The sequence below is a fragment of the Liolophura sinensis genome, chromosome 12 (genome assembly GCF_032854445.1).
Source record: "Liolophura sinensis isolate JHLJ2023 chromosome 12, CUHK_Ljap_v2, whole genome shotgun sequence".
NCBI classification, from domain to species: Eukaryota; Metazoa; Mollusca; class Polyplacophora; order Chitonida; family Chitonidae; genus Liolophura; species Liolophura sinensis.
In genome coordinates, this window is record NC_088306.1 from 18,127,928 (window position 1) to 18,138,010 (window position 10,083).

Genomic DNA, 10,083 nt, shown 5'->3' on the forward strand with positions numbered 1-10,083 from the left:
TCATGTCAGATGGGATTCCTCAAATTTCAGATGGGATTCCCCTTTTGTTGCTCAGGGACTCCCATCATGTCAGACAGGACTCACATCATGACAGACAGGATTCAGAAAATGACATTTTCAAGCAGCCAGTCAATATGTATTACCGAAATGATTAAGCCATACTATATCCCCGAGAAACCAACAAATTATTTTCATCCATCAGACACAATTAAAGTAGATGGAGAACTGTTACATACCATTCGTTGCCTTGGAATTGCTATGGTAACCAGATTGGGATAGAAGAGTTTATACAATGATAGCAGGCCCATCAAGTATGGTTGTGAACCCTGCAATAAAGGAAAGAAATTTTAACAATAACAATAAAGAAAATACTCAATTTACTAGATTACTGTAATTCTTCGACCTTTTCAAATGTTTGCAAGGTGCTTATTCAAGCATATTTTGAAGGAATTATTCTGTGTAGTCTGATAAAATTATACTTTTGTGAAACCCTGAAACTTGCCAATCCAACCAATGTAGTTTTGTCTCAAAAATCAATTTAAAAATGTGCATAGTTTGCACTAAAAGTTGGTCTTTCATATGCCAAAAGGTTGAGGAATGGGGGTATAAGCTGAAAAAAGTTTTCAAAGCGCTGACATGAAAGAAAACAGGGTGCTCTAAATATTTGTTGGGATTAAGTGATGTTCTGAATGATTTTACAAGCATTCGAAATCTTTTTTTTTTTTCTTGGCTTACCAAAAAGGGAACTTTGGGGAGAGGTTACTGTGTAGTAATTGCCTGCAGAAAAGGACTGGATTGGCCCTGCTTGTTACAAAATTCTTTCAATGTTCAGTATTGTAAAGACATGCCTTCTAAGTCGCTAAATCATCTGGAAACTTGAAGAAACTAAAACCAGGGTTCCTCGCTGATCGCAAACCATTAAACCATTTCCTGGAAAAATTTGAGACTGCTATTATCACTTTGGTGACTTTATAGTCCTGAAACTAAATGGGAAAGCTGTGCCAGCAGGTAAAGGTTGGACAGCCACAACATATTTTGGATGAGATCATTATGTGTTGGCGTAAAGTACGCATAAAATCAGCCTCATTATCTATCGACTTTGAGTGTCATACTATTCAGATTCAAGTGCCCTGTTTTTAATTTCACTGTCTTAATCTGATGATACATACTGGGTTATCCAATTATGAATTAAATAATAAATCTGGACACTAATCCTTTAAAGAGAATACACATACAACAGATGCCTGGAGTTTCAGAAGGTGTCGAACTCGAAACATGCGAACATCCTCCCTCTGGGTAAGTTGATACAGCAAGTAACAGACATGGGGCATCTGCAGCATAGGGAAAGTTCATTTAGGTTTAGCCTGAACAATGACAAACCCGACGTGAAAATATTTTTTTACTTATTTCATTAAAGTTCAATGCTATCCAGAAAATGGTTAGGAACAGATGAAATAAAGGTATTGTAACACATTCATTTTTGAGGTGATATGTTCAGTCACGAAGAAATAAGAATTATTGTCACTAGTATGTACAAGTTGATATAAGTATGTCATCGGGGCCAAGCTTAATACATGTACAAAGACATCCACTCACTCCAGCAGCACATTTGCAATGTTTTAAAACAGCAGTAGCTTTAAAAATAACGAAATCAAAGAACTTAGAAAGCACAGAGCATAAATAATACATGTATTTATCAATTCTGAATAGAATAAAATCACAACTGAATTCCCACTGGCATTTGTGGTAAACAAGGATTACCATCACTCCCTTAAATTGTTTTTTAAAGAGGCTATACCGGAGACAGCGGGCAAAAAAAAATCCATACTCAATAATCAAATATTCTGCATTTACCAAGAACAGCTCAAATTATTGTCGCCCGGTTTCCTCCCACCATAATGCTGGCCGCCGTCGTATAAATTTAATATTCTTGAGTACGGCGTAAAACACCAATCAAATAAATAAATAAATCAAATTAATGTCTTTCATTAAATATCAGACTTATGCCAGTACTATTTACTGAATTATAATAAACCAAAAAGTTATAATGCAACCCACTTTCTACATTTTAGGAACTTTATTGTCAATTTTGAACAGTACAGCATTCAGAGACAAGCCTGATATTTTTCTGAACTGTTATTATTTGGGCTCTTATAAAAAAAAATACAATAAATTTGCTTGGATTTCTGTTGATCTGTTAATTGGCAAAAATATCTGGTATAGCTTCTCTATATAAACCAAACTGACATAGCCTTACTGATATGTAACTGACACAGCCTTACTGATATGTAAATGACAGTCTTACTGACATGTAACTGTCACAGCCTTACTGATATGTAACTGACACAGCCTTACTGATATGTAACTGCCACAGCCAGAGAGCATGCTGCACATCACTATACACCAACAACACACTATACAGAACTTACTCAGAGAAGAAGTCCTATGAATTGCATGAAAACAGGGTGTACACAAAAGTCATACATTTATCCCATAGATATGTTATTATTATTTACTATTAGATATATATAAAGTAAAAGAGATAGAATGTATATTTCCCAAAATGCCTTCATCTAAAGTCAACATTTTTCAAAAATAACCATGTTGGTTTCTGTAGAATATGATGTTGTATTGACTACATGTATGTCGTTCTAATAAACATGAGGCGGAGTGGGAGAGTAGGGGGTGCTGAACCTTGGTGTCTGAACTGCCTGGTCTGTGCTGAACACCCATACAGCTTGTGCCAGATAAACCCGATAAAGCTGATAGCATTCTCAGGCCACCCCAGTTTAAATTATTGTTTCATGGACAAAACAAATCTTTCTGCCATCTTTTTGAGGAGAGTATAAAATCAGGCTTGATAAATCATGTAAATTGTGGAAAATATGGACTATCCAATATGTCCTGTTCAAGACATATTCACATAATCTGGAATCCTTGAAAAAAAAGGAAAATTCACATAAACCTCAAAATTGGACTTAAACCACAAAATAATGTTGGCATTGCCTGACTTCAATTAAATGTACATGTAATGTTAATAAAATCTGAATTGTATTTGAATATTTTAATTCAACCACTGAGTGGACATACCAGTACACTGCTGTCCAGGAAGTAGAAGATAATCCCATAGAGAGCGTGAATCTTGTCTTTGCCATCGATGTAGTCAAAGACGAGGTTTATCCACCGAATTAACAGTGCCTTTGAAAATACAACAGACAAGCAAAAGAAATTAGAAAAATTAGAGCAACCTCCCCACACATGCATACTAAGAAAACAATTTCTTTACTTTTCCAAAGATAAATTAAACCAACAAGCATATTGACCTGTTTGATAAGATTTGAACACTGTGCCAGCACTGTGGTTGGAAGCTAACAGCGTTTAAGTTCTAGTCCAGTATATTACATTTTATCATTACATATCATTACAGAGTTCATCCTATTAATGAGAAAATGCCCATCCTTGATACCTGTGTATTGACTGAGGGTATGTTGGTGCACATCCATGATATGGCCTTCAGCACCGCATCTTGAGGCACCACCGTCTCTGGTATCAGGCATTTGATCAGCTTGCTGCTCACGGTCTCCGCTACGACAAATCACATATAACATATCACATAGGTCTGTCACATATAACATTTCATGATCATAATCACACAAGACTCTCATAAATATAGCATATCACATAGAAGTGTCACATAAGACATATCAAGTATAACTGTCATATACAACACAAAACGAATAGGAATTAACCTCTGCTACACAGAACACATATACACCAAAAAAACATGCTTATCTTGGCCAAATCTAACACATTTCGACTGAGTGTCACATATAACTTAGCAATGATCATACTAATAAAATGTCACTCACCAAACTTTTTGCTGGCTGCCACATCTACAATTTTGGAGAAGAAATTTTCAGGTAATCCAGACTCCTTGGCTTGAGTTTCTATAATCTGAATATCAAGTGATAGCTGCACAGAGTTTCTCTGCCTGGATGTTTGGCCAGCAGCTGAAAGAGACAAAACTGATATAGTCAATACACTGTATATCAATGGTTCACTCTTGTGTCAGTTCAGTTGTTAAACTTAGTTCAAATGCTGTGTCGATGTCTGGCTACTTAAAGCTACTAGTATTTTGCTTATTAACTCTTAACCCAAATTTTACTCCTGCACCCAAAATTTGAGAGATATTCTGCGCTCATGCAGATTTGTTGTTGAGAGAGATAGATAAAGTTTGCCTTTCTCCGCATTAAGAAACATTACACAATATGACTCTAGCAAGTCAAACTGAAGGCTATAAAAACACAGCATTATACTGCAAGGTTCGTCAACTGGCATTTCCTAAATTTTACAGGCCTTTTGAAATAGAAATTAAAGGCACATGAATATGATTTAACACTAGGTTTCTTTCATATATTATATCTCTGTTCAGTGAATTACATGTGACTGGTTAACGAAAAGACGAAAGAATATTTTCAAGAATATCAGGTACTAGAGGGTTGTTCCAGATTAGCTTTGGGCCACGTGGGTCCCAGATTTTTTGGTAATACATGGTCAAAGCCAGCCGCTGTACTGACAGCCACAACATATTTGACATGAGCAGTTATCTACATCAGGTTTTAAATGGGGCACGCTGTGATGTTGGTTGCGGACCTAACGTCAGAGTAATCTGGAAGTATAAGCCGAGTCAGCATTTCAGGAATCTCGCAAGTTCACACTGGTTGAGATGAGACAGGGCAGAGGCTCTGGCCAGCTAATGCGGCTAAAAGGTGTGATTTTACAGTATTTCCTTACCACGCCCTCAAGCCAAAAAGACTCCAAAATCTCACCTTTTAGCTGTGTTACTTTGTAAGCGCCCCCACGCTGTCTTGTCCATATCTGAGTAAATTCGAAAGACTCCTGAGATGCAGACTCGGCTTATTGCACACAGGGCTATGTTTGCGCATAAACATGGCCAAATATAGCTAGGTGTGATGAATGTCAGAATTTAAATATAACACAGTGATGGAATAACCCCCAACTCGTTACAACATGATGAAAGAGTCAACATTTAACTTATTTCAAAGGTTATTTCAGTAACATGGTGGTGTTGTTGTACTTGCCAGTGATAACACCTTTCAATGCATCTTGCAGCCGAGATGTACCACTCTTTCCTTTAGATCTTGGAGTCGCCATACTTCAATTGACCTGGCGATCTTATGACAATTTTCAAAACTAAATCCTTCAGACGGTAACATCCCTCGTTGACTGGCTAACTACTCCCGACGTAAGGGAAAATCCATTGATTCGGATAAAGCAGAAGAATTCCGCCAACTTGGTTCAAACCAAATCTCGTTACATCCCGGGTGATTCAAACCCATAACCCAACCAAGATAATTGCAAAATAAGGACGCGGACTTCTTTTTAAATAAAACATATGCAGATAGTAAACAGAATAAATAAAGACCACTTGATTTCATTTATAGTCTAGGTGTTATATATAGTATGTTAATGACAGTTATATACGTTATAAATATTTAACGCTTTCTTTTTTTAACTCCGTTTTCATATTTTCCACGATCTGTCTGTTGCCTCTTGTTAAGCTCTACCAGAATCAGCAATCACTTGATGTCACCACTTCACACAAGCTTTACACACTTTCTTTCAGCAAACATTGTTTCTTTCAGTATTGTGTACCAGAATTTTGTTTGCACTTGCTAGAATTTTCATCTGTTTTCAAAATGGCTGCAGATATGGCGAAGATTTATGAGGTAGCCGTGAAGATAGCCAAAGATGCCGGCGGTATGATCCGAGAGGCATTCCGCTTAGACCAAGTGATCCAAACGAAAGAGGGGGCCATGGACTTAGTGACTGAAACTGATCAAAATGTCGAAAAATATATCACAGATATGGTAGAAGAAAGCTTTCCCACCCATTCTTTCATTGGAGAAGAATCTGTGGCTGCTGGGAAGAAGTGTGAATTAACAGATAATCCCACGTGGATAGTTGACCCCATAGATGGAACAACCAATTTTGTGCATAGATTTCCATTTGTGGCAGTCTCCATTGCAGTAGCCGTAAATAAAGATATAGAAATAGGAGTTGTCTACAACCCTATACAAGACCAGCTGTATACAGCAAGAAAAGGCCAAGGAGCATTTGTCAATGGGAAGCCATTAAAAGTTTCTGGGAAAGAAAATTTGGGCGAAGCATTGCTGCTAGGAGAATTTGGTGCTGACAGGAATCCAGAAAACTTTAAGACCAAAATGGACAATTTCCATAAAATCATGCTCCAGGCTCGAGGAATGAGAAGTTTAGGGTCGGCAGCACTGAACATGTGCATGATCGCTTCAGGAGTCAATGACGGCTATATTGAATATGGAATACATATTTGGGATATAGCAGCAGGGTACCTTATCCTTCGTGAAGCTGGGGGTGTGGTCTTAGACCCCAGCGGGGATGCTGTGGATCTCTGCAGTCGTTCGGTTTTGTGCGGGTCGACAGACAAACTGTGTCGAGAGATTGCCAGTAAAGTAAATCATGTTCGTTACGAAAGGGACTAGTAGAATGATTGACACATGTACCAGTTCTGTCAAAACTGTGAATTGGCTCAAATCAGGAATTTATCAAAATCAGCTCCATGAAATAACTGATTATTAATTTATGTGAAATTATATGTTAATTTAAATTTACATTTATTAACCTGTATAAATTGTAATTATTGTCTATTACTTATTGTATGTGTTTTGATTAAGAGGAAGTTGTTAAACTATACTCAGGCATTTTTAAAATATGTTGCATGTATAAACATTTTAGATTAGCACTGTAACACAAGTCTGTAAGTAATTTTTAGGTTGTTGAGGATATGATTGGCAAAGGAAAGGCAGAGAATCAGCCCCATAGAGGTATGATAAGAAAGTGCAAATTTCAAAATCGCAGCAGAATTCTGAAAGTTTCAGAATCGAAAGTATTAAACTTGGTCGAAGCACTCATTAAAGTTATAATGCCATTAAAGAGATGGTTGCTTAATGAAAACTCTCCAAAAATGCACTCTTGATCAAAAACACCAATTTTCCGTTAAACAGAGGCGCTGTGTTTTTAAAATACAATATGAGTGAGTCAGTGAGTACTTGGGGTTTAACCTTTAATTTTTCAGCCGATGAAGGAATCTTAAGAGTGCATGTGATATGCCTCCGTGTTGCAGGACGGATTTCCATTGCTCTTTTATCTAGTGCTGCTTCACTGAGACGCCTTACCGAAGGCAAGTAAGCCACCCCGCCCAAGCTATTATACTGATACGGGTCAACCAGTCGTTGAACTATCCCCTTCATGCTGAATGCCAAGCAAGGAAGTTACAGCTTCCTGTTTTAAAGTCTTAGGTGTGACTCGACCCAGGATTGACTCTGGATCCACCGCTCCCGAAGCGGACGCACTATCAAATGTGCTATCGGGCCAGTCCACAGTATGAAGATTAAACCACGTTAAACAGATAAATATCTTCACTGAAATCGTTGTGTGCATTTCTGCTTGCTGTAAAAGTTTCATTTTGTTTAACGTTTGTTCTCATATACGTAAAACATAAACTTTATAATGTGCTGTATTTTGTCATATTTTAGCAAGTTTAAAATCTATTTCTGCCATGATCAGGCATCCTCCACATTACAGTGGACTAACAAAGGAGAAAGGGCTACATGTAGAGTAAGAGTTTGAATCTTTGTGGCCCTGTATTTTTTTTGTGAGTAAAGATAAAGGACGCCTTTCATTAAATAAGTGTTATCATGAATTAGAATGGATAAGCTATGATATTACGTAACATTTGGCGTAACATTTATAGTGATATCATACACGAATCCTGGTTGAGAGCATACATGTGGTCCTCTAGCTTTCATTAACATGTTGTGCATAGGGAAAGGATAGGGCTGAAAGTTTGTTATATATTTATTTAATTGAATGGTGCATAACTGCGTGCTCAAGTATTTTTCAGAAAGTTACATTTATAGTGGAGTGATTTTCATAGCTCTAGTGTCTAATACAAAAAAAAAAAAAGAGATATTTCAGTGCGACTGCATCCGGCAACAATTTTTTTATTTTGTTGTTGTTGAAGTTTTATTTTTTAACCTATACATTGCTTCATTGCATGTTTGGAGCTTTATACGCCATATGCGTGACATATAACAAGAAAAGACAAGTAAAATAGAACTGAAAAAAAGAAGTAGCCTTACAAGAGTGTAGTCGGTTTTGCGACTCGAGGTCCACAGATTGGTGCTTTGCGGCTGATTCCCCGCCTTACCATACCAGGTCCTTTTCCATCTATCCATATTAATAAAAGCGTGACTGTTATTCAGCTGGCAGTCTGGTGCTGTACCAAGTGGTATGCCGTATCAGGGTACTGTTTGATGCAGGACATTATCCTTGTTCTGCTTATTCACAGGTGATGTTGTACACGGTTTAGATGAATTTTGATGAGACCTTCATCGGCTTTAACTGCTCCATTGAAACAACAGATAACGATTATTGGACTTGAATATATGTATGAATTTTAGTAACAACACGACCAACTGAATGGGAATGAGTACAGAGTACAAAAATTGAAAGGAATCATACATCCAGATAACAATTTTAAAGATTTTTTTTTTTTTCTTTTGGTTAAATGTATTATTAACACTACTATCTAAGAACGACTGCACCAGCAGTACGCACATATATACACAACCCACTGTGGATGTGTTACATGAATTACACAATTTGTGTACTTCTGGTACACAAAATTATGTGGATGTGCATTTTTGCCACAATACTGTGTACCACAAGTACACAGCAGTTTTTAGAGAGTTGTGTTAAGTTTCTATGTTCAGCATATACATTTAGTTGATGTACGCAACATAGAATTTATATATAACCTGAATAATTACTGGTTGTTAAGTGTGTAAAATGTTCTAAGTACAGTGTATTTATTACAAAGTTTAATGACAAATGCAGGTATGATATTATTCGTATTTATGTACTAAACTGCGCACTAATAAATTTGTTATGAATGTAAAAACAATGTCGTAATTATAAAGGTGAATAAATGTAAATATCATTTCAAGAGAGATTCCAGTGAAACAGGAAATCATGGTTCATGTACAAGCTCGCATTTCATTTCAGTCCACAACTATGTGCGACTTTGTCCATTAATTTAGTGATCATAAAGTATTTCAATTTTTAAACCACAAACTTGTGAAATTCTGTTTTAAAGTATGAAGAAAGCTTACACTGAAATAAATTTTCATAATAAATATGGAGAGTTAATGTGGAAATTTTTTGTTTTTCAGCTGAGGATGTCCCTCTTTGCTTAAAACATACCTTGTACGTCTCGGCTAAATGTGTTGTTTTTGCAAACATGATGATGCATTTTCCTAGTCTAGTTGTGATGTCACTAAATATCATTCCCGGACATGGTATGTAATTGAAATATTTACATCAAAAACCCTACGGCTACCCTCTATGTGTGACCAACAGACTGGGGTGATTGTTATGCAATGCTGCCTCACTGTATTGCTATGTTCAAAACACACGGCCTAGTTGCTCAGAACTGTCTGAAGGCATAACCAGATTTAACTTTGAAGCAAAGTCTTCAGTGCTGAACTCAACCCCACCATTATTGTGTAACACTATACCGAGTATTATTAAATCATAACTAAATCTGTTAGTGTTATTCCTGGTCTTAGCACAACTGCATAATGACTGACTTAGAAACCTGTATTGGCTCTTACCCTTTATTATGAAAGACCAATCCCAGACATAAAACCCAGACCAATGAATAAAGTCAAGTCTGAAGGTGGCCTTTTGTTTGCAGTCAGAGGGAAAAAAAGACTGGTTGCTTTGCTTTTATGCTTGGGGTTAACTTTGGCATTCATCATTACATGAGTGTATCAGAAATGTCAGTGAAGATGAAGGCAGTGTAGCCTCACATTGCATGTTGTTCATCACTACACTGAAGAGTTCTTTTTTCATTTCTGTGATGCTATACAGCTTATGGATTAACGAAACCAGCTTGCCTGAGTAAACCACTGATGTTTGGCAATTAATTTAATGACGAACTTTCTCAAGTGATGTACGGGT

The 10,083-nt window shown here is 36.8% G+C and overlaps 2 protein-coding genes across 2 annotated transcripts; one reads left to right on the forward strand and one right to left on the reverse strand.

Annotated features, from left to right (window-relative positions):
- Positions 1 to 302: 302 nt before the first annotated feature.
- On the reverse strand, positions 303 to 5,175 carry LOC135479751 (centromere protein I-like). Its single transcript, XM_064759656.1, has 7 exons — positions 5,103 to 5,175; positions 3,870 to 4,010; positions 3,467 to 3,585; positions 3,091 to 3,198; positions 2,430 to 2,443; positions 1,236 to 1,331; positions 303 to 326 (listed from the first exon to the last, which is right to left on the reverse strand). Exons 1-6 carry the CDS (start codon positions 5,173 to 5,175, stop codon positions 1,253 to 1,255), a joined length of 534 nt encoding a protein of 177 aa, XP_064615726.1. The 3' UTR covers positions 303 to 326; positions 1,236 to 1,252.
- A 433-nt stretch (positions 5,176 to 5,608) lies between these two features.
- On the forward strand, positions 5,609 to 7,136 carry LOC135479273 (inositol monophosphatase 1-like). Its single transcript, XM_064759090.1, has one exon. It carries the CDS (start codon positions 5,721 to 5,723, stop codon positions 6,540 to 6,542), a length of 822 nt encoding a protein of 273 aa, XP_064615160.1. The 5' UTR covers positions 5,609 to 5,720; the 3' UTR covers positions 6,543 to 7,136.
- The last annotated feature ends 2,947 nt before the right edge of the window (positions 7,137 to 10,083 follow it).

What these genes read in the sequence shown, in the direction of transcription:
- LOC135479751 (XM_064759656.1), bottom strand. Translation starts at nt 5,175, where the DNA reads ATGGCGACTCCAAGATCTAAAGGAAAGAGTGGTACATCTCGGCTGCAA. An exon ending in ATTGAAAGGTGTTATCACTG is followed by an intron (nt 4,011 to 5,102) that starts GCAAGTACAACA and finishes TGTCTCTTTCAG; the next exon opens with CTGCTGGCCAAACATCCAGG. An exon ending in TACCCTCAGTCAATACACAG is followed by an intron (nt 3,199 to 3,466) that starts GTATCAAGGATG and finishes GTATTTTCAAAG; the next exon opens with GCACTGTTAATTCGGTGGAT.
- LOC135479273 (XM_064759090.1), top strand. Translation starts at nt 5,721, where the DNA reads ATGGCTGCAGATATGGCGAAGATTTATGAGGTAGCCGTGAAGATAGCC.